The following is a 25,666-nucleotide window of genomic DNA, read 5'->3' as shown; positions in this document are numbered from 1 at the left end:
GGAAAGTTTGGTTCCATTTTTGGGAAAATAAACGAACTTTGGTGATTTAATAATACTTGCCGTAAGTTATACGGTTAATATTAAATTGGAAATGAATGTATATTGTCTATTCCTCAAGGTCACAGCGGAAGGCCGGGACATCGGCCACATTGAATAAATCCTAAAAAAAAGTTTCCTATTATCTATATCATTATAAAGTGAACGGATAACATATGGAACAAAGTCGTATAAAAATCAGGTATTGGGTCCATCTTAATATTTTCTTGCGTATTATTTACAGTAAACAGAACATAAACAGGATGGGCCAAAAAGTAGAAACTAAGTTCCTTTTTTTAATGGAAAGCTATTTTTTTAAATCCATTTTGGAATTCATGTAGCATACCATACTCTCAGTCTCACTTTTTGTGAGCAAAATATTAAAAAATCATGTCAAAGACATTATTTTATTAGGTGTTGAAAATGCCCACCATTAACTTCTTGAGGATACGTTAATCGGTTTAAAAATCCTTCCAAAATATTACTCAAAGTATTTTCAGTAATTTGCATTATTCCGTATCTATTCTAATTTTTAAATCATCTAAATTGTCCATCTAAGTTTTTAATTTTAAATATCCCTAGAAGAAAAATCCAGTTGGGTAATATCTGGAGGTCTTGCAGAACATTCTATTGATGCCCTTCTACCAATCCACTGATTTAATATTCCCCATTTGTGGAGCAAAATGGAAAAGAAACTGCGGGAGAGGTTGTTAAGTTATTTTGAAAAAATTGTAAACGTTGGACTTGGAGGTTTAATAATTTTGTTATTCAAAGTCTCTGCCATACATTTCTTTCTCTCATTCACCGATTATTATTTGTACTCCAATATCTACATTTTTTTTTATTTAAACAGGGTGTGGCTTAATCACTGAATAGTATCTGACTATGAAAAAATGGATTTGAGTTGCAGATTTCTATCATAGTTTCACAAAACTGTAGTCTGCGGTCGGGATCATCTTCGTTCAACTCCTGTAGTAATAAAATATTGTACGGATGACACTTTTTTTCTTTTTCTTTTCTTTTAATACATGTAGAGCTGTTCGTTTGTCAACATCATTATTTGAAGCTACTTCAGATGATGCACGATGGGTTTAGTCTTTGGACGGTCTGGCCGTAGACTATATTTTGCATATATATTTCTATAATTTTTTTCTCAATTTTACTCAGTGTGGATCTCGTAATGGCATTATCTAGATACTTTGTATTAAACAAATTGCAAACTTTTACTTGAGTTCTCGTTTTGTCTCTTTATTTAATAAAAATTAAAATTGCGATTCTCTTCATTTAGATTTGCCATATTCACTTCCATTAGGGGCAGAAATGCAATTGTGCCATTCATTGTTCATTTCAAAATGAAATTTCGGTTTTTAATTCTTTTATTCATAAAATATAGCAGACAGCAGAGCAGAGTATGCATGAATTATGCGTGGAATTTGACGCAGAATCCAAAAATGGGTTTAAGAAAATGGTGTTCCATTAAAAACAGGAACTTGGATCAAGATCTACTTTTTGTTTAGTGCAAAAATACTCAAGAAAAAAATTTGATGGACGTATGCTAGCATTTTATTAAAATCCAATACCTAATTCTAAATTGTTTTTTTTTTCTTCAGTTTTTACATGTATAGAAAATTTGATAAATATTCAATAACTTTTTTTTCAGGGCTTTCATTTATTCTACCAAATATCCAAATCTTCCAACAACGGAAACACCAATTCAAAATTTTTATTACTGTAATTTTAGTTTTTTTATGTTAGAATCACAATTGGTAGGTAACGAAAGACACATGGCCCAGTCCAAATTAAATTTCGAAATGGATCATTTATTTCTGGAAGTGAATTTTTTGGTCTTTTAATCGTTTGTTATAATAAGCATCGTTAGGTCTAGACACAATCAAATATATGCAGGGAGTGTAAGAAAAAGAAACCTGCAGCTCCAAAAGTATTGGTTTAGACTTTCCTTAAATCTGCTTAAGGAAAGGAGGTAGTCTATTTATACCACAATTAACATAAAGTAATCATCCATTTCTCATAGAATCACATTAAAAGAGGCCATTAAAAAAAAATCTGTATACCCTCGCACTACACATGATGATAAGACGTAATTTCAGTAATTTAGCATTGGGCTCCTGGAATTACGCACTATAATGGTTAACGGTTTAGTGCCAAAATCTCACCTTGAACTTTATCTGCAGAAACTTAATAAAACTGATGATCAGCTGAGATCTGACGAAGAGTTTCAAACCGCCTCTGATGGTACTCTTCAGCATTCGCGCTCCTCTTCGTACAACACAGCATCCGAGTGCGAGCAGCGCTACTCCCCTTGGTGGCAGTACGGAAAAGACGACATGAGAGACAACATCGTTAAAGAAAAAATGGTGCTTGGAGTAGGTCTACCGGAATTGCCTCCCATAAAAGACGTAAGCTCTTTATCTTTGGTTCAATTTTATAGCGATTAGTATTTTATGCAAGTTGTTAATGAAATACTCTAATAAATTTGACTAGCAAATTCTACGTTGCTAAAATGCTAGGGAAATGGGGTGATGTAAATCTGTCTTCTTTGGGGGGGTGTGGATTGAAAGGGCGAAATTCGGTGGGAACTAAGATAATCAAGAATTAGTAACAGCCCGATATTGTATTTAAAAACATTTTTCGATTATATTCTATTACCAAATATGTGCCTTTGCAAATTTAACTACTACTTTACACCAATCAGAATATCTAAATTGTGGGAAAAATAAAAATATTTGCATTACTTTTTAACTAATTATTTCGAAACTTTAATCACAGTCGAGGAGCGACATTAATAAATAATAATAAAAATATCGATATTATAAAATGGCGAATGGCAAGAGTTTAGTCTAAGAAGAACTTAATAGAAGAAAAGAAAAAAAATACAATCAATCATTCAAGAACATAAAACAAAAGATAAAAGTGAGAGAAATTGGAACAAAAAGAAAAGCAAGTATAAATTACGTAGATGAGTCGGTGGTTTCTGCGGTCGTAAATGGCGTCTAAGATATTGGGGTGATGAGGGTGATGTGGGTGCAATTCGCAAATGATTTTTACGCGGACCCAACAAGTTCATTTATTTTGTGAGACTACTTTGGCTTATTTCCTTATTCAATTCAATTTTCCAACTACATTCTAAACCTGTAACCCTAAAACAGTACTCGGTTTTTAGCACCTACTTTTCTTTCCCCTATAATTAGCTCTGCTTTAAAAACTGTCGTCTCCTGACATATGTTTCTGTAGATATTCGTTGAATACCTGATATGTATCATTTTTTTAAAATTTTTAATGTTTTTTAATTAGTTTTCTTATTAGTGTAAAAAAAATAACCATAAAAATGATATCCCACGAAAACTATAAAGAAAGGTCTCACCATAGAATTGACTGTTTTCTAGCAACATATCTCTGATAATAGTACAGGTCTCTTCTGTGGTTAATATCTTTGGCTTCCTCATGATTCTATGAATGCCTCAAATGTCCACACAACTTGGGCTACTTCCAGGGCATACATGAAAAACTTGCATTTGCAGTAGCAATAGGTAGAAAACTAATGGAGTTATTTTATAATTTTTTTGTTTTTACCTGTTAAGTTGAAAAGTAACTTATCCATAAAACACCCAATGCAGCTGTCTCAGAGCAAGATGTTACAGAAACTCAAAAAAAAATTCTTTTACAGGTCCTGAAACCGTCTCCCGAGGTTCCCCCGGGCAAGATAGCCCGCGAGGTGACCGAAACCACCCATATAAAAGTCCAGCAGCAGCATACCTTAGGGGTGAAATCGTTTGTTCTGACATCGGAAACTGTGAGAGACAAAAACGCGGAAGGCGAGACGACAAGAGAAAAGTCCATCAGGTTCCGGGGAACCGATGGAACGGAAGTCGTTCTTGACGGACGTGGTAAAAGCGAAATAGACGCCGAAGACTTAATGAAAAGATTGAGAGAGGTAGGTGTGCTTGAGCAAGATGCAGCATGGCAGAATTATGGCGAAGTTACTAAGCGAACCATTAAAAATCTGTTGTAAAGCCGCTGCGGCATGTATTTCATGACAAAATGGCGAATGCGATTGCTACAGAAAGCTTCAAATCCACGATATGAAAATAATAATAATAATGCTGTAGCGAAATAATTACAGGTTTTGCCAAATGGAATACTTTGGATAAATATTGCCTTCTTAGTTTATAAAAATCGATGTCAATTAACGTTATTTATTATTTTTTGTAAAATTTTATTTCTCGTTTAAATAAAAATTTATAGATGTTTTCTCTAATATGTTGTTTATTTTTATGTAGTTATCAATTTTATTATACTGCACTCATTTTCTTAGTTCCTCAAATAAATATTTGTCGAAAAATAAATAACATGTATCACATATTTTGTCAAAATTTACTTTAACAATACTAACACTGTATTACTCTCATTAGTATTTATAAATATTTGAAATAAATGTTAGTTTTTGTGCTTAAAATGCGATTTTTGTTCGGCTCGTGTTGTTAATAAAGCGATTTTATTTTTGTTTGTTGGAATGAGTGTTTTGATTATTTGTGCCTTAACCTATTACTGTCAATTTGAGGTTTGTGTTTTTAGATTCGGAATTCTACCTGGTTTTATTTTTTTAACAATAAGAGCGGTGTGGTATTTTAAGAATCATAAAAGCTGCAGTGCTTTTAACGCAATCCTGAATCAACAAACCTCGGCGCTCAAGAATTTTAAGAATTTAATATACAGCGCAAACTATCAGAAATATCACTAGAACATCGCACGTGAAATAAGTGTGGCATATCGAGTTATTTTTGGATTGGTATATCTAAAAGTCAGGCAGATGAAATTAACCCATGGAATTTTAAAAATAATTCGCAAACTTACATTTCGAAGTTTGAACGATTTTTTTTTAAATAGAGCTGCAATCATACATTCGAGTAAACAATTTCGACTACAGTTATATAGCTTATATAATTAATATTAGCAGTTACTATTTTTTGTCTTCTAGTATCTGCATAACAACAAAGCAAATTGCTATATTATCTTAATTAGCCAGGCTCTTGGAAGTCCGAATAATTGGCTTTGTCAATAAAGCTGCTCGCAATACTAACGAGATTTTGTTTACACGTTTTAAGCCTGACACAACGCTACGAAAATAGAACCATTCCTGCATTAAATCTAAACAATGATTCTGCATGTGTAAGCTCACTTTCGTCTTCCAGGAAGCGGTTTAAATTTTTGGTAACTTAGTCAATTTGATGAAAGCAGGTTTTTGGCAATATCTTCAAAAATACAGTCTCTTATTATCCAATAAAATTTTTCAATTATATTGAAAAATACAGGGTGTTAATGAAATGATATCATATAATCTAACAAGTCAATATGGACTCCCACCCTGATATTTCATTGGGTCCCATTCGGAAAAAAACAAACCAACACCAACCAACAGAACTGTGGCCGCAACCTGGTTTGACTGTCAAACTGACATTCGCCATGCGTATCAAACAACAAACCAAAGTTAAATTATATCATGTCGATTTCAATAACACCCTGTTGAATTCATTTTACTTTTGACACGTCCTGTATATAATTATATCATTACACTCATAAACCTGAACAAATTCAGCTTAGACAGCTGTTGTTATGACAAAACTTATTTATTTGTAAGTCAATTTTAGTGAAAGTATTTTTTAGATATTAATTTATAATTTTAACACAGTTGAAGATGTGTGTTCATTAGAATTTTGAACATAGTAATCTGCAAGGTTTAACGTTGCAACGTTGTTATAACTTTGAGCAAGATCCGCTGCAAAAATGAGAATATCTTTTAAAATTTAGATCACAGTCCCATTTTGATAACAATGTGTCTTTCAGCTTTCTGGAGCCATCAAGTTTGATTTGAGGTGTTGCTCATTAATATGAGCAATACTTCATTATTCCTAATTCGTGGATTGGTGGAACATATAAGCGCAAAGTAGAATTTTACTATACCAACTTTGCGATTTTAATTAGCTACATCAGGACCGAAAACACATGACGAAGAATCAATCAATCCATATAATTTTCTCAAAATATTAAAAATATTAACAACTTGATAGAATTTAATTACATACAAAAGGTCAATACAGTAAACATTTTAGTTAGTTTGTCCGTTTTCTCATCTACCGACGAAATCTCTCATGCCTTTTGGATAAATTTCAATATATTTGCCACACAGTAACGAAGCAACGAAGAAAGCAAGACGTTTCGAGCACTAAAGAAAAGGAAGGAAGGAAATCTGGGGACTAAAACTAAATATGAGAAAAAATATTAAGTGCTTGCAGTGGACAAAATGTTAATTTTAAGGTTATTATAAGAAATACTTACTGAATTCTCAGTAATGTGACGTGACAAGCTGTTATTTATGTTACAAGCTTTACCTGAAGATGGGTAGTTGAATGAAGGGGGACAAGGTCATTTCTTTCTATATATTTAAGTTATTTCAAATTAACATAAATATATGAATGGAGAGCAGTTTAAATTAAAATAAAGGCAATGTGAGCTTTCGTGTTGCTTTAGGAAACTTATTAACATTTGGTGACAACAATACAGACATTGCTCTTGCTTTATTTTATTTTAATTAATAAGTCATGTTTTGTTGAATTTTCAATTGTATATTGTACTAGAGGTACTTTAATATGAATTAAATTGAAATATATTTAAATTCAAATAAAGTGGACACCTGTCTTGAGCGAACATTTCTTCCCGGTCCTATTAATGGTGTCTGCTTAGGAAAAATATTTCTTTAAATATTTTATGACGATATGAGATATGAGCTTATGACTAAAGCGGCCAAGGGAAAATGCTTGAAATAATTTTTAAATTTCTAAAATGCTCGCCAGGGAGCGGAAATAAATTACGATAACTACACAATGGTTGAAGGCATTGTGATAAAATGACGATTGCTTGTATCGCCGCTAGAGAGAGCTCACTTTTAATGCAACTAAAGATGGCCAAAAAATGGTTTAACATGCCATTCCTTTATATAATATAAATAATAACAAAAAATAAAAGTAAATAATTTATAAAATAAAATACCCACGATCTTTGCGATTTAATATAGGAGACTAGATCGCATAGACAGAAAGACTTGCGTTTTCAATGTTTTAAAAATATACTAGATTTAGGAAAGGCATTTTTTTACAAATAACATCACCAAAATACACTATAAATAGCTGCAATTAGATTGACACTTTATAATTTGTTATAATTATTGACATTTTAAATATAATGTTGATATTCCCAAATATTCGACATTATGTACAGTTTTTATTTATTTTACTAGCATTAAGGAGTTATCCAAATGTCATTTCACTCCTATTTGCAAAAAAATGACATCGTTATAGTGATGTCGCCGTCTAGCGACAAGCAATCTAAATCAATCTGCTCAGGGCAGTGTTGATAGCTTAAAAAGAACCATTTTCAACTACAACTACAAGATTGACAACATGCGTTGAGCCATTATTATTTTTCCTATTCCTCCAGAGAATTTATCCCAGCTTTATAACGGTGTCCATTTTACTTATCGGCAATATAAAATTATTACGCAAAAAGCGGGGCATAAAACTCAAAAATATACCCTGGATTCTAGAAACTTTAAAATAATATCCAGCATTTTGCCTTAGCCTCAAGTCTTTACCATTACTTTTCGAGATAGGACCTTCTTAATTAGCTACCCGGTACGAATGGGTTAAACTATTACTTCCTTCAAAATGGAAGGCAAATACTCCCTAGGGTTCCGAATGGTTTTCCATTTGAATTTTTACATTTCATCGTTGACTTGTCTGGCCTCTCTTTGATTTGCGCTTACGTCACACCCCTAGAGCGTTCGCCCTCATCACTCAACGATCTCTTTTCCATCGATATAAGTATTTTGTTTTCGAGGACGGTCGTAAAAATCAGATTTCACAGACATCAAATTGACCGGCGGATTTCGCTTGTTTCACGCGTGATGACCACATCGCCGTCGTCCGTACCTACCTCCTGCAGCAGTCTGCGGCCGGCAGGACCGCTTTGGCAGCAGGAGAATCGGTGCTCAGTGTGTTTTGCGGCTCGCGGCAACTGCGAACATTCAACCGGCTCGCACGCGGTAAAAATACTCTCTCGATATACGAAACACATCGTACACAAAGCGCTGCCCACTCGATATTGCCGAAATATCAACTAGATGCAAAGTTCCTTTAGTTTTTCGCTCAGTGATGTGCAGTTAAGTTAATTTTTGGGTTTCCATGGATACCAAAATGCCGGTAGAAAACGGCGAGACGTCGGCATCCTCGACTATGTCGAAGACGACGACAATTAGCACCATCGCGGTTCAAAGCGGAAAGACCAGAATCGTGATTGCCCTCCTTCATGTAAGTGTTGGCGTAATCACGAAATTATCGAAAAAAATCTAGCAGACCATCTAACATCATCGAAAGTAATTTTCTTGCATTGCGTATTATCATAACAACCTCTCAATCCCTCTATATGCTTTGTAGGTAGTCATTGTCTCTAGAAAAAGGACATAATTCATGGCAAGTTGATAATACTGTACGATCACGCGAAACTGAATTTACAGACTTTGGAATGATATTCGATGAAAAATTGTTTGTACCCAAATGTACTCAAAAAATTGGATACCCAATCAATTAATATGTAAACAGTTTTCAGTTTAATCGCCTGCCGAAAGACATATCGCCAGAGGTTCAGTTTTTTTATAATCTTCAGTTTAAATTAATCAATTTAATTATTAATTATCAAACTGATTCTCCTAGCATCTTGCAAAAAATAAAATTTCGTGTTTCAAGGATTGAGTCAATACAGTCTATGATTTTCTGTGTTACGACCCAGCGAACTAATGTCGGTAAAAATTCTCCGCTTAATGGAATATAACAAAACCAGAGATGGATGTCACATAGTATTTGTGAACTTTGAGTTTTCTTGTTGCTGCAGCAGGTTCTTTCTCATTCAGATTCAGATTCTTTAATACTCACAGGCCCGTTTACAATTTTGTCCTTAGAATGGTGCAAGTAAATACTGATAGACTGAATCGATCATTCACAAAGATAATAAAACCCAGGCAACTATTTCCAAATGAAGTAGAAAATTGTAAATTGTGTTTGGATTAAATGGAAAAGAGCTTGTTATACTCAGAATTCTTAACGAAAATTTGAAAGCCCAATTCGCCCAATAATAAATTCGATCACCACGTAAGGTAACATTCCTACCATCGAGCCTACCATCGTTTTTCAATCTGATAAAATCAACGAAGATTCGCGATGTGTGGCGCATTATGTACGGGCAGGTGGTCTCTCGGATCCCACACTCTTAGTGACGATTGTTGCATTGTAACTTGACTTTTTCTGCTCTAAACCCTCAGTCAGCCGACTTATAGTTTCAAGTATATTCAGAATTCTCCATTTCATGCAAACCAAGGTACAGGAAATTACCGTGTGGTAATACTAAGTTACGGTAGCGGGTTTAGTAATCCGCGTGGGATTATCTACAACAAATCGGGATTATCACTTTACATGCAAATTCGATGAAGTCAAGAACCGTGCGCTCCCAAGCTTAAAAGATTAGTGGCGATGTTGAATCTTATATGGTACTTAAGATTCAGCTTCATTATTTGTACTTTACGTTTGCAACTGCGAAGATGGGAAGCTCAGAAAACGATATTTTGAAATAGAATCACGAAATTTTGAATGTCTGTATTTTCATCTGACAAACAGTTGTAACTCTATCTTTCTGTATAATTACCATTTGGTTAGCGAGGAACCTTATTAAAATGAACTTTATAAATCACTCTAAAATAAAGAAAGTATATTTTGTTGAGTTTATTAGGGCTAAAATGTTGACTGAATATCAATCAACTTCCTGAGCACCCGACAATGGGAACGCACACAGTAATCTTTCTTTCATCGTTTGATTCTTTTGTTCGTGAAAAATTACAAGTTACTATACCTACTTATGAGAGAGTCAAAGACTAACTAAATGGCTCCACTATTACCGCAGTAAGAAGATTCACCCGAATTACTAAGTGAAGTTAATTATTTCTATGTTTGTCGCACGTGTTGTCAATTTTGTCTTGAAGTTTGTAATACAAATGTTTGAACTTCTCTACATCGACATTTTAAGTGCTAACACCAACATTGCTTTACTTTCTAACAAACAGCACATTGTCCAGAAGATCAAATTTAATTTCACATTCTAACTTAGAGCACAAGTAGAAATTTTAGCTTCAACTATTTTTTAAAGTTCATGCCACTTTTGTCACACGTATTTTTTTCTTACTTTGAATAGATAAATAAAAGTGCCAGCCCTCATTAAGTGTTACGTATTAAACGCGTAGTTCCAGTGTGAATAAAAAAATGGAAAAAAAGCCTTAAAATTTGTTTTTCTACTCCCGTCTGTAAAATACCTAATTACACACCGATCTAGCGTGCGGGAAGTGTCACTTTACCAAGTCAGTTTCGTTTTCCACGGATCCGAGTCACTTCGGACATTTCCGGGATTTTTTCGGAAATATTTCCCACGCTTTGAATTTTGACGTTTGTCAATTCTGACAGTCATGTCAGTCAATGTATTTGTGTTGTTTTGCGAAAATGTACCCAAAAACTAACGGTCGTAGAAAAAGTATAGTATGCAACACGTTCGGTAAGCTTTTTAACGAGTGAGTTTATTAAAAACTCGCTCCGCTGCGTTCTGCGTGTCGCGTGTCAAATAAACTCTTGAGTCAAATTCCGTTTACCGCACTTGTTGCATAATATACTATTTGATGTTCATTTATTTTTCCTACAATGTCGGATTATCTTGTTTTTCTCTACTAAATAATATAGCATATCATAAAATATAAAGATGTATAATCTCAACATTCATATATTTTTTATTCTCACGAATGGTGGAATGTGGATGTTTTTTTAACCCAAAAAAGAAAAATTTATATTACATAATAATGAAATTACGAAAAACCTATGTTCGGAAAAATTACAAAAAATGAGTCATTTTTTATTATATAGTCAGATATTTATAAAAGTTTTCATAAAATAAGATACATCTTCGTATCTGCCAATTACGTCCAAACGTATTTCTATTTTTTACTTGATCGGTAAGTATCATATTTTACACAGTCTGGCGCCGCAATTATTTAGAACAAATGAGCTATTTAATATAGATAAACAATAAGCAAATGCCTTTTACTTGATTTCGATATAATATTTATTAATGTGACTAAGGCAGCCACACGAGAAATTTAAAAATGAAACCTTACCACATTTATGTGTTATTATTAGAAAACGAATCGTTCAAGGTCAACTTTTTGGTAAACAAAAACACCATCGGTTGCGTAACTTATAAATGAAATTTTTAATAATTAGTTTATGGATGGATAAGATTTTTGTTACTGTAGCCCGATGTTCGAGTCCTCTCGCATTTGAAGAAGAAAGAAAAGTTTGATGTAATAAATGAATACTAAGTTAGAAAAATTCAAATTTTTCATACAAATTAGTGAAGGAACGATTATTCCGTTGAGTACTGAACTAAAATCATTTAAAAATATCGACACCACAACAGAACGATTTAGTTGTAGACCCAGAAACTCGTCAAAAATGGTGTCGACCATGCGATCCTAACGTTCGGTTTGTGTTTGCCTTGCTCGACATACACGTTGTACTATGTAACTGTAAATTGCTTTAATTGCGTACGGAAAAGTTGATTAGTTAGATGATACATGCTATGGTTACTTGAAAATAAACTATACACAACCAAACTAAATAAACGAACATCGTATAGAGAAGAGCAAATAAATACTCATATCTGTCCATCTTTTAATCAACTTGATGCCTAATTTACTTAAAACAGCTCACGAAGGTCCGAAGGACACGGATATGCCGATTCGACTAAGAAATATTTATTTATTTATTATTTATAGCGCCCAAGCTATCCCGAAAAACAATTTTTCATGATAAAAATTAAAATGCACCTCACTGTTGATCTATATCTATATTAACTCCGATATTGTGCACATTGGAAGAGGATATTCCAACCTCGATAGCCTAATAAATTTTAAAAATGTTTAATAAACATGCCTTAAAAATGAATAATTGTCATCAGATATATCTATTATTATTATATAGGATATTATATTATATAGAAAGACGATATTAGTGTCTAATACTGATTTTAATAAAATAGTTTCAATTAATTTTATTTAATGTACCATATATTTTATAGTAAGCATTTACCTCAATGTCATGAAAATATGGGATACATGCAACTAATATGCTTGCAAAAGTTGGCGTGTTCTGATTTATTATTTATGTTCGTAGTTAAATAACTAGGACTATGTTTTCATCACTTTTCGTCATGACAACTTAATAATTTTGATGGAATTATTTTTTTATAATATGTGCACAACCATTTTATTTAAATATCACATTCGATAGTGATGGTTACAATTATTCTAATTATAAGAGCCCGGTCATTCGATTTAAAAATTTCAACTGATCAAGAAAAATTCGAGCTGCAACGTTGAAGTTAATTTTTAACCATCCTGGGGAATTTTCGCAATCCGAGGATGTATCTGCTAAAATTTAGCTTAGATTGCTTCTTTTGTTAAGACACCTTATGTTTGTAGGTGAAATAAATTTATGTATTTAATAATTTGATTTTTTAAATAAGTTTGAGGACCTTTTGTCGACATTTTCAATGGAGAGTGATAAGGTTATTTGCAGGGGCGACTTTAATATAAATATTATAGATTTGGAAAATAAAAGTGTTCAGGATTTTCTTTCCTGTGTTGATACTTTTAGATTGCAACAAATAGTCAGTTCTCCAACTAGAATTACTGATAGAGGTAGTAGTTTAATAGATTTAATTTTAATACCTAAAGAAGGAAATTATACATTTTCGATAAAAAATGTTCCTCAAATTTCAGATCATGTATGAACACATTTCACTTTAAATACCGAAATAATTACGGACAATGAAAAATATGTTGTAATGCGAAATCTAAAGCGGATTGATAAAGATTTACTGGCTGAATTTTTGGAATATACACCTTTTCAAGACATAGTGCAGATTAATCAAAACGTAGTGTATTTCAATATTTTAATAAAAAAAATGTCTTTGAGGTTTTGGCTCTATTGAGAACTATCAAAGTAAAAAGGCAAAAAAAAGCATGTTTACCAGATACTGTGGAAGTTCTGATTAAACTGAGAGATAAAGCTTTTAAAAAGTACAAAACTACAAAAAATAATAGTCATTGGGATAGCTATAAACAACTGCGAAACCAAACTATCATAGCAATTAAATATGAAAAGAAAAGATATCTAGAATCTAATGAAAGTCATAGTAAAGTTCTTTGGAAAAACTTGAGAAATTTAAATATAACATCTAAAACTACAAATATATTCCTTTCTGATGGATTAAACATACCTTCGGATATTAACCAATATGTCCAACAGTTTTCCAAAAATAAACAACAAGCGGATCCCATGTTGCTGCAGTATTACCAAAATAATTAAACACAAATGTACTTGAGAAATTTTCGTTTTCAACTGTTAGTATCGATGAGGTGAGAGCGCAACTTTGTAGTATTCAATCATTGGCATCTGGTTCAGATTTAATAAATATAGAAATATTGTTAATGTGTTGCCCCAGAATTCTACCATTTCTTACTAATATAGTAAACTCATACCTCCTCGAAGGCGTGTTTCCAGATGAATGGAAACTTGTACGCATTACTCCACAACATTTTGCATTCGAACCAGTCAGGGTATCGGTCTGGATACAGTTGTGTAACGGCGCTTTTGCACTATTCGAACTCCTGTTAGCTATTTTAAATTATGTCGGGTTTTCGGGTGGTGCGATAAAGCTAATAAATAGTTATCTTGAAGATGTTAAAACAAGTTTAGGTCAATGAGCTAGAGAAACTGTTAGTGGCGGTGTGCTGCAAGGTTCCATGCTGGGGCTACTTTTATTCACAATTTACACCAGTAATTTTGTATCGTGTATGAAAAATGTTACGGCATATTTTCATGATGATGTCACCCAGGTATTATATTCATTTGACCCCAGTACTTGGTATACGGCTCGAAAATTGATCAATGCAGAATTAAAAGAACTAACAGATTTTTCAGCACGTCGTGGATTGATAATTAATCCAAGCAAATCATCTGTTATTCTCTTTGGAAGGAATAGGGACCGTTTGGTGTCTGAACTTAACATAAAAGTGAGTGGTAGAGTTTTGCAGTTTACAAATTGTGCAAAAAATCTTGGCCTAAGAAATAACACAGATTTTTGTTTTAGAGAGCAAGTTGGCTGTTATTTACAAAAGTTATACATCTCCTTAAAGTTGCTTTATCCGCATCGCCATTTATTGTCTGAGGTTCAAAAGATTAAATTAATGGATTCCACATTGACATTTTATTTGGCCCATGCCTAGATAGAACTGACGCATATAGAATTGAGAGAACACAAAAAAAACTGTTTGCTGTTAATTTATGGCATAAGAAAATATGATCCAGTCTCACACAAACTACAGGATGCTACGTGGTTGAATATGCAAAATAGGCGTAGACTATACACCTATTTTTTCACAACATTATTTTTAATAACAGTCCTCCTTACTTGACAAATAAAATAACATTTAGGACAGATGTTCACAGATTGACCACCACGCAGGACGTCTCTTTTTCAAAGAAGCTTTTCCTATAACGTTTACAAACTTTACAATTCCGTTCCTCTCTCTTAAAAAGCCTTATCACCATTAAATTAAAAAAAAATAAGACAAATGTTCAGCAAGCTAATAACAATTTTTATATACACGTACAAATTTTCTTTTTTGCAATACTTATCTCATACGAAATATTAATTTTAAAATAGTTGCTATATATTATTTTATGGAGGTTAAACTTGGAATAATTTTAATTGCTTTCATTTCCTTTTTTTAAATTTATTTGGTTTATTGGTATTTTATTGTATTGTAAATTGAACATTGCAGAATAAAAGTATTATTATTATTGTTAATTAATAATTAATTATAACATTGTTGTAGCAACCTTGTTTTTCCGCCACCAAAATTTTTATTCTATTGATAATTACATGTGGTGTTATTTTATGCTGCCGTAGCATTATTTTTTCTAAATAACGTAACTAAACAAAACAATTTCTTATAAATAAAGCGTAGAATGTTGATTTAGAATTATGATTTAAAATTAATGACACATAGAAAAATGTGGGCACACTCGAGTTAAACATTCATAGCTTCACGTGGGAGTAAAACTACTTTGCGGCTTGTATGGAGATATATTTTCTAACGACACGCATCGACAGTTTTACTAGTTTTCATTACTGTTATTGTTCACGATTTTAGCCTAATAAATACGAGCTATTTAAAAAACAACTGGCATACAATAGGTTGGAGAATGGACATCGAAAAGCGGGTAATTAAAAATGACAACCTCTAGTTATTAAGATATATGGTTCGGAAATAAAATCGTATTTTTCAAAAATCTTGATACTGTTTGAAAAAATTTAGATTTAATAAATAAAACAAAGTTTTTATTTATAGAAGAATATATACTAATAATAACAGTGATAACAATAAGTAATTTATTTGCCAGAACAATGTACAATCATTTAGACGAAACACTAATTTGAACCTAAATATTGACAAAAATATTTAGTTCTAGTATATGAGTGTGGAATCAGACCTGAGTCAACAATGTTTATATAATTTACCTATATAATATACATTTTCATTCTCAAGAGAAACAAACAATAATTAAGGAAATGAGTATTAGAAGAGCTTATATTTGTTACCTCCAGCGAAACGAACCATACGGCGTGACGCGACATTTCAAAACTGTCGATTTTTATGGTCAGCGATTGCAAAAACGAGACACGCAAGATCTGACCTACTTGTCAAGCACTATTCAGCCGAAACGGAATAGAAACTACCTCGTTCCTTACCCATCTCGGTGAATTTGCCTATAGTATTGATATATTTATGATATTATTGCAATATAATTTATTTATTGTCAATTTAGGTTACATAGAGAGTAACAAAAAAAAGCTTAAGATAAGTAATCAAATAATTCAAAAAGATAGTGATGATGAAGATGATGAACTAAAAAGAACCACTCAAAATATATATATCAATATCTAGTACTTACTAGTACTTAAGTAATGAACGATAAGTACGATGTTTAAAACATCCAAATGACATACTCGCTACTAAATGAACATGAAAATTTAACACAATTTGTAAATTGGTTAAGGCTTTCGCGGCCCGTTGATAAGCTATTATCTTCATTCGAGTTTAAAGGCCATCGTCGATTGGAATTACTTCCTAACGTTTCGCTAGCACGAGTGGCGAGCTTCTTCAGAGGTCCTTCCATCTCCGATGTTGGACGTAGTCTACGTGAGATGGAAGGACCTCTGAAGAAGCTCGCCACTCGTGCTAGCGAAACGTTAGGAAGTAATTCCAATCGACGACGGCCTTTAAACCCGAATGAAGATAATAGCTTACAATTTGTAAAGTTCTAGGTCAGTTCGGCGGTAGGTAATAGTAATGTGTTTTGCCTTGGTAATCGTAGCAGATTTTTTTAATAAAAGATAATCAATGTTTGTATTTGTTTTAAATTCGATATCTTAAAACCATATTGTTCACTTGTTCCAAGCGTGAAACATGGATGTTGTAACTTGGGTTCCAGGTAGTGAAAGCAAACGAAAGCTTACTGTGAAGGAACGCAAAGTATAATTTAATAACGATAAGCTTCGTGTGAGCTTTAAATGTCCACTTTTCGTCTAGGTCAAGTCCCTAATCTCTACCACTTACTTTAAGTTAGAATTTGGTACAACGAAAATATTTTATTTACATTTGTTTTAAGATTTAAAGGATTGAACAGGTGGTTGTTTTGTCAGTACTGCTCCAATCTCCAGAACCCACACTATTAGCCTATTTTCCAAAGTTTTATTCTTAGAAATACCTTGCTTCAGAAGGGACTCCAAAAAAAGTTTTCTTTTAATTATTACCGAACCGCCTTAAAATACCTAAATGAAATTTAAACCACCAAATCTTGTGAAAAGTTACTGCTGAGAAAATGTTAGGTTAAAATTATTTAATTTTTTAACTTGACAGTTTCTTTTGAAATAATTATTTACAATAATTTATTCTTTCGCTCAGGATCACTTACTAAAACCTAAAAGAACACAAAACAAAAAATAAAAAACTAAAATCAGTAGTATTTTTGATTTGAAACAAGAGCACCTCATTTATAGCAAATAGAATTAAAAAAAATAATAAAAAATAAATGAGTTACGAGCGGTATTTTGACGTTTGACTTTGACGCTTCACTTAGTGAATGTAGTTGTGTGATTTCGCACAAATGTACCTAATGCACCCTAACAAACAACATTATGTTTTTTGTACATTTACAAAACAACACGAATTTATTAACGGACTGACCTGTGACGTGTATATTCGTACTGTTTTACAAAAATGTAGTCCTAGAAAAACTATAGTATGCAAAACGCTAATCAACTTCTTCAGTATGTTGCTTTATATTATATTACAAATCTGTATCTGTATCTGTATCTGTATCTGTACGTTGATGATCCTTTTTTTGTAGATAGAATGAATTTGATCTAAATGAAAACTATATAAGTACCAAGAAACCGTGTATTCACAGACTCGGTTTGCACCACAGTTTCCGCCTGAAAGCGATGCCTTTTCTTTTTCGCATTAACCACTTCGAAATAAATTAACGTTAATTTTTGTTTAACTAGCGATATGTAGGCCGCACAGATTGCTCTGCTGTGACCGCTTCTCACTTCAAAATAACAACTAAGTAATTAAATTCGTTTCAATTCGTATATATGCCTTTATTTACCAATTTATAGCCGCTTAACAGAACATGTGCGATATACGGACTGCTTTTAAAATAATTCTTTAAATAAACATTTACGTTTAATAGCGGGCAATTTTTTTTATCATCGTCGCGAACGAAGTAACGTGCAAAAAGGAGAAGAAAGCTGCGCCTGATCGTACAAGGAGCCATTAACTCATTTTCACTGCAAATACGGAATTTCGAATGGCCAATTATACGGAGATAAAAAAAGATTTAGTCATAATTAGTATTTTATCTATTTTTTTCAACTTTTACGTTATTGCGGACGATAGCGTTGCGATTAAAGTTGAAAAGTCATTAGCAATAAATTAAATTGCTTGTAAAAAATAATTTTAAATGTGAACGCGCGCGCGCGCGCCTGTGTGTGTAATATTTTATAGCAGAACTCGGAATATCGTATTAGGTAGTTAGTTGTCTACCTTGACTTTCTTTAATGGGATTCGGTTTGAAAGATTCTCGTACGCTTGAGTGAAAATTGTAATTAGAATTCTTTTTTTTATAATGCCATGCTGTTTTTCAATAATTTTAGCATTTTTTTTTCAAAAACTAGGATTGTTGGCGTCAGTATATCAAGGATTATTCACTAACTATGGGAAATATATAAACACTAGTATTCAGAGCACTGGCTGGTTGACCGTCCAGCAAATTCTCTTTATTCTTTACTTTAAAATGTCTCTTGTAGCCATAAAATCATTTTTCGAGATATTTAAAGTTGGGTCATAGAGCATCTGTGTCATAAATTAAAACATTAATCCGTATTAACAAAAAGGCTAAACTTAACAACAAATTATGGTTGTCAAAAGAAACATTTTCTTACAATTTAAATGAGATGGAATTTTTTTTTTTACGAAATTATCAAGAATCCCATTTCATCTACTACCATTTTATTTAGACGATTTATTGATCAACTACCCTGTAAAGACAAGAAATTGTTTCGTATCTACCTCAAATTGCCCAAAGTGCTAGTTACTAAAATACCTAAAAATGTATATTAAATAGAGCCCAAATCGAAACAAATAGTATTTTTACATTACCATTAACATTCCACAATACTTCGGCCGTTCCACAATGTAATACATACTCTAGTTAATGCGACTTTTATTTAAGAGGTCCAAAATGGAAAATATGCAATATAGACAAGAACTAAACCCGTTTCAAAACAGCAATTAAAATGGGGATATGCTAAAAAACCACCGTTAAATTATCCACTTCACACAATAGTGTCACCATTTTTCAGAAACTCAAGAATTTCTTTCAAGTTAAGTCAACAAAACGAGCATACAAATGACGATAACGGTTCCGGTATAATTGATGCAATTAGGGATAATCTCCCTAATGAGTAGTTCCGGAAACACGAACTGCTTGTTACTCGGACGGATAATTGCAAAACTCTAATTTTTGTAACTGTTAAGGAAAATGCACATGCTGTGCCCCTTTACTGTTCTTGTGACTTTCCATGCTATGTAATTTTATTGTAGCTCTGTAGTAAAAAATACAAAATGGAATAAAGGTATCAGTTAGTCAGTCAGTTAGTTTTCCTTGATAATGATGATGATATGTAATATGGTAACAATTTCAGCGATTCTGCATTTCCCCGTAGCTCGTACTTTAAGACCGAAAGCATATGAAGTTTGTCGAACTACGAATAAATTTCACTAATGAATTGTTGGATACTACTTTCCATTTAGTCACTAGTTTCATTTGTCGCGAGCAGCTGAGCGCGTGTTTATTAAACGAATCGAATATAACATTCAATTTAATTTATAAAATGTAATTAGAAATCATTAACTTCTAATTATATTATGAAGGTTTTTTAATTTTAATTAAGTTTTAATGGAAAAATAAATGATAGTACTAAATATTTGAATATGACAAAGTATATCAAAGTATCAAAACGGAGATGGCCTTAGTCCAATACTCTTCAACATTATAATGGACGAAATAATAAAAGAAGTCAAAACTGCAGAGGCTACAGAATGGGAAAACATGAGTTTAAGATAATCTGTTACGCTGATGATGCGGTTGTGATATCGGAAGATGAGGAAAATTCAATATGATCATATCGACACAGAAGACACAATCCTTGACAATAGCGAGAGAACCGAGAAGATGAAAACTGGCAATTTATAATAAAAGTGTGGAGCAGGCTATGTCTTTTAAGTATCTAGGGGTTAACATCACGAGCAATAGGAACCTGAAACAAGAAGTAAAAATGCAAACAATAGTAGCATCTAGGATATCGGGATTCCTTCGAACCGTGATATGGAGGAATAAATACTTAAGTATCGAAAGCAAAACTCGGATATATAAAACTTGTGTTAGACCAGTTATGACATACGCCATAGAAACGAGGGCGGAGACTGCAGCTACTAAACAGATTCTTAGAACGACCGAGATGAAGACATTACGCTCAATCACAGGGAACACGCTAAGAGACAGAATAAGGAACAATGAAATTAGAAGAACTAGAAGAAGAGCATGGAGAGATCAACTGGCGAAAATCACAAAGGAGGAGAGACCCAATACAAGCAGACCTCCCGGAAGACCACCAAAACGCTGGTATGAGAGCTGGACCTCGGAGTCACAACTTAGGCTGCTTCCTTGAAAACACAAGACATAGTCTTAAAATAAGAAGAAGAAGATATCAACACGTAATAATAATGTCAGCTGTTGAATAGTTTTGTGCCATTGAAAGTGTCGTTTAAAAATTACTAAAGACAAATAAGGAAATTTCGATTTTAAACATCATTTGGCATCCTAATTATTGATAACTAGACATAAATAAGAACCAGTTATTTGACAACGCTGTCGATTTTTTTGAGGTTTAAGTCCTTTCATTAAAATCTTAGGTTAGGATAAAAATATTGAGGTGAGGTTATTGGGACCTGGTTAGACTATATAATGAAGCAAAAAAAGTCATTTCGTTGAATTTATTATGTCACTATCTGGTAGCAAGGTAAGCAATCGCCTCTCACATAGGACGATTAATAGTATAGGAAAAGCCCTTTTTAACAACTCCAAGTTAGTTGTGGACATTATTTCCAAAAATGTTCCCTATTTAGGCCACGCATTCTAACTATCATAAGAAAATTATGAAGAAAATTGATTTTAAAAATAAAAAAAGCTATTTTATTTCGGAAATAAATAATTACAACGCTTGGCACTTTTTTTTTTAATTATGATACCTCAACTGGAAAATTATCCATCTTATACGAAAATTCGTAGCGGCAATAATATAATGGAAGTTCCACATCACAAACAGCCCCAACCAAATTTTTAACAGCGTTGCGCAACAAACCAAAATGTGATTTTGATGTGCGCTTGGCACATTGTTTGTAAAACTTTGACCGAAATCTTTTACCGTTAAGTAAACCGGCTATTTTTAAAGTACGGGCGTACGCACATTTTTGCTTCTGGCAATATAGATTAAGCCAATCATACAAGTTATTTTTAGTTTAAGAGATGTGTTGCAGTTTACTTGAAATATTTCGGCACCATGGTTATTTTGAATCGATTTTATTTGAATACGGCACCTTATTCGAAGTGTTTTCTTGAATAATTTTCAGTCGACACATCCAAGTGGTGTCACCTGTCGTAAAAATGCAAATAACTACGATAAGTGACAATTTAATTTTAATTCATGGCGTACACGTTACCGCTAAGAGTTCAACCAGCTAAGTTTGATCAACACGTATCAGAATATTAAATAATGCAAACATCGATGTGCCAACATTTCATCGGTCGAAAACTTTTGACCTGTCAGAATGAAAAGCGTGGGTTTCTATTAATATAATGTTATTAACGGATTCCTTTTTTTTACAAAAGTTGAATTAATAGGCCTTGGGACGATAATAGTTTTTAGAAAAATTTTAAACATTTTTTTTTACTTTAGCTTTCGAGCACTGATACATAAGTTTAATACGCAATTTTTTTTCAAGGAGGCTTTTTAATATCGGTTGACATGGGAAAGGGGGAAACCGCGTAACCTTGCAAATGGTATAAGATAGCGATTTAGAATGGTAGAATGCGAGTACTTTTGGGTTTCTAACTTCTATTTTGCTCAAGTTAAGACAATGTATTAACGACAGACTGAGGGTGAAACTGAAAATGAAATAAAACCAAATATAAGGAGAAAAACAGTGCTGATTTGAGACAAACTGTCAAACTAATTATCATATTGCATTATAATTATTAGTTGATAATAAATAATAATAATAATAACAAATACCTATTCCAATGGGGTGCTTAAATTTGTTCTAACCAACCATCCTTAAATAACATATTTTTTAAATAAAATGCCATTTCGTTCATTGTTTTTGTTCCACGATGTTGTCAGAAGAATAAACTGACCATTCCTGGAATTTGTTTGTTTTCCTTATTATTTATTTTTATTCCATCACCGATGTCTCTCGGTCTCTATTTGATAGCAATAAGTCTTACGTAGGTACATTGTTAATTTTTAACATGTTGCAATTATTCTTTATTAAAACGAATTTAATAAATCAGAGATTCTTTGACCAGTGGAGACAATGGAGTTTACTTTTTCCTGATAATTATTCGTCACTCTGCAAAAGTGTGAAGGGTCAACGGAATGTAGAATAGGGTAAGATATTGAGTGAGTGCACTGTGTTACTCAATGGCGAGCTAGTCTGGGGACTAGCAAACTTGCAGTTTAAAAATATGAGAGCCGTAAACCTCTGCTAGACCGCCAGACTACACACTAATATGTCATCTTTATTTTTAACAAAACATGCGAACCTCTTTTCGAAATATTCTTTATCAAGCTTTCATGCAACGTTGTCCTGCTCTTTTTTTCAGTTTATTTGCATACAAAAACAAATTTATTAAGAATCTCCATTGTTCGCCAACCGACAATGGGCACATAAATTTTTTCTGCTCCGAACTCTGAACTACCCAATTATGCAGCCATCAAGCGTACGCTGATGGTATTTTGACATTTGTCAATTCTGTCAGTGTACCCGAAAACTACTGGTGGTATATAAAGTATAGTGCAAACATTCGCTCCTCTCAAACTCGTGTCATTTGTCAAATTTGTTGCATAATATACTATTACTTTATCTCCGGTCCTTAATAGAAATAGCGTTATAGCTAGTCGTTTCAAAGAATTTCATTATAATAAAATATAAAATACATGAATAAATAAGATCCCGCATTTTCAGAAGCAGGCATAATTTCGCACCCAAATACGGTACCAGTCGCCAACAACGTGAACTTTTATGAGATTGCGCAATTTAAAAAAAAAACTCGCTTAATGCGGTTAACCATATTTGGAACACGACATCTAAAGATTTGTTAATAACAATTCTCAATTTAAGTACCCCAGAGCTATTATGTAGTGCTCATTTTACGTCGACAGACTGATTGCATTCTCTGCAATTTATCCGCACCGACGGGCTATACTGTTTTCCCGACGCTTAAATAAACCCATGTTTTGATTTACTGACAATTACGTAATTATGCTGCTTAACGATTTGGCTAGAAAACGGATATAAAATGTTCCACGAATAATTTTGGGGCTACATCAACATACAAATATTTATAAAAAAAAAAAACATGCTTGCACCCAATTAACCAAAATAGCGTAGTTCTAGAATTAGGTTGGTTCTAAATAATCTCGTCCAAGTCTGGAACTATTTTTAAAACTAAAAAGCGGTTTAACGTTCGATTTTGGGATTTATAATGCTATTCCGTTTTAATGAGATCGCTAAAGGATACACGACTCTGTATAATGTGGGTCATCTTAAAGTGTAGGTTTGTATAAATTTTAAACTCGACACTCGGTTGGTTCTTTACCTGGTGTGAAATTCAGAGTGGGACCTTGACAGATTTTCGAAGGCAGACGTTATTAATTTGTTATTACCATAAATATGCATACGCAATGGATGCAAGTGAGGCTTATGATCATAAATTTCTTTTAAAATGGACTGCGGAATGCGTAGAATTAAACGAAAGCCAGACAATCTAGCTTTTAACCTTTCAAATGTTGTAGACACGGTGGTCTCCAATCACGTTGTGAAAATTTCATGAAGTTAAGTTGTAAAAGTGGTTTCCTATTTTTTTTTTATATTGACATGACAATAAAGAATACTACTAAACATATCATCACTTGTTATTTTCTCAAGAAGTTTTTTTTTAAATGTGGTTCCCAAGATGTGTTTAAAGTTTATTAAATCCTAATGAAATTTATAAAATATTTTTTTGTAAATTTCCAGACTAGATCATGTCAATAATATTGCATATAAAAACATTCTTTTAGAGTCAATTAGATCTGCATCTCATTCGTGGATGGCCCCAACGTCGAAAATCCAGTATCCAATCCTTAAAAAATGCATTTATATTATTTGCTCTGAGAAATCCTAACTACTAAAAAGCACCAGGGTAATATTGACTTAATAGTTAGATATTTAGTTTTTCTTATTGGTGCTGACATAGAACTGCTGTCAAAAAGCTCATGCCAAAGTGAGCGTACACTTTGGATAAGGAAAAGTATATACGTTTTTTTTCGCCGTCCTTCAGTCAGTTCAGTAAGCACCGATGAGGTCTTGAACCCCTTTTGTGACTTCTGCTTGTCTCAATTCACTTAAAACATATGTTCAACTAAAAAAGTTTCAACCAATGAGGTTTGTCGTAAGATATTCTTATCTAAGACTCTCTGAGCTTTGCACAAAATGTACGCAAGTACATGGGGGTTTTATTCTTCTCGTTGTGCGCTTTATCAGTAAATCATAAACATTCAATATTGTAACTGCAATGTTAAATGCTCCCACTATATCTATTTGCACCACTAAGTTTAATGATGAACCGCTCTATCAGGTAGGGTAGGGGTCGCAGCCATAACCTCTTTGATTTTCCACTAACCAACTTCCAATTTTTATTTTTTTAGGTCCCATAATTTGTTTAAACAGAATTTTTAAATCTTCAATATATTTGTAATCAGTGAAAAGTTCCAAGCACTAAAATCTTATGCAACAATATAGAAGAAGGAAATAGATCGGCATTGCACGAAAAGTAATAATATATTTGGCTACTTATACGATATAATCAAGCTAACCCCTAGGCTAGCGGTAAATATTATAAATAGCGAATGATGTGATATTAACAACAGTGCACGGATACGTTTCTGCATACCAAAGACCGTGGGAGTTAATATGATTATTTATGAAGATTGAATTGATTTAGACTAGTACTCTATCGAATTGATTAAGCAAGGTGAAAATTGTTTTATGTATCTGGAACTAGTAATTAATTAAGCGAGTCTACATTCAGTTGCCAACGTGCTACTCAATTTAGTGATTAAGTTGTTATTAACCTTATTTTTTATATCATCGCTTTTGGATTTATTACTGGCAAATTTTTTCAAGTAATCCAGAAACAAAGTGTGTTTGCGTGGCATTTCACGGCAATAATTTAGTCATTAAAATGCAAATTAACTGCGCTAAACGACCCAGATATACACAACAGCAATCCCCAGACTAACAATAGAAGGCACTTAAAGAAACCCATGAAAATTAAGATCTAATTGTAATATTATCGTTAAGTAGGGCAAAAGCGAGGAAAAGAGTAAGAAATTGAACATCTACAATACTAAAAATCTGCAAATATACACCGAAAGTGTCTTTTTAGCACGTCCGTTTCGTTTCCCACGGATCCGAACCACTTCGGACATTTCCGGGATATTACGCAACACG

At 32.9% G+C, this 25,666-nt stretch overlaps 1 protein-coding gene across 10 annotated transcripts in view; it reads left to right on the top strand.

The window, feature by feature from the left end:
• The window catches only part of LOC132698049 (titin-like), a 206,587-nt gene that overhangs the window by 19,462 nt on the left and 161,459 nt on the right, over window positions 1–25,666 (top strand). For 9 of the 10 annotated variants that reach the window (XM_060663890.1, XM_060663888.1, XM_060663894.1 and 6 more), the window contains 2 exons: window positions 2,229–2,453; window positions 3,722–3,988. In XM_060663890.1, coding sequence (XP_060519873.1) covers window positions 2,229–2,453; window positions 3,722–3,988 — 492 coding nt within the window. Of the gene's footprint in view, window positions 1–2,228; window positions 2,454–3,721; window positions 3,989–8,086; window positions 8,418–25,666 lie in introns of those variants that run through there. The other variant, XM_060663891.1, reaches the window with a different exon arrangement.

This window comes from Cylas formicarius, unplaced genomic scaffold (genome assembly GCF_029955315.1).
Source record: "Cylas formicarius isolate icCylForm1 unplaced genomic scaffold, icCylForm1.1 PGA_scaffold_2__14_contigs__length_35257938, whole genome shotgun sequence".
Classification (NCBI taxonomy): Eukaryota; Metazoa; Arthropoda; class Insecta; order Coleoptera; family Brentidae; genus Cylas; species Cylas formicarius.
This window is presented reverse-complemented; position numbering and strand designations above follow the sequence as displayed.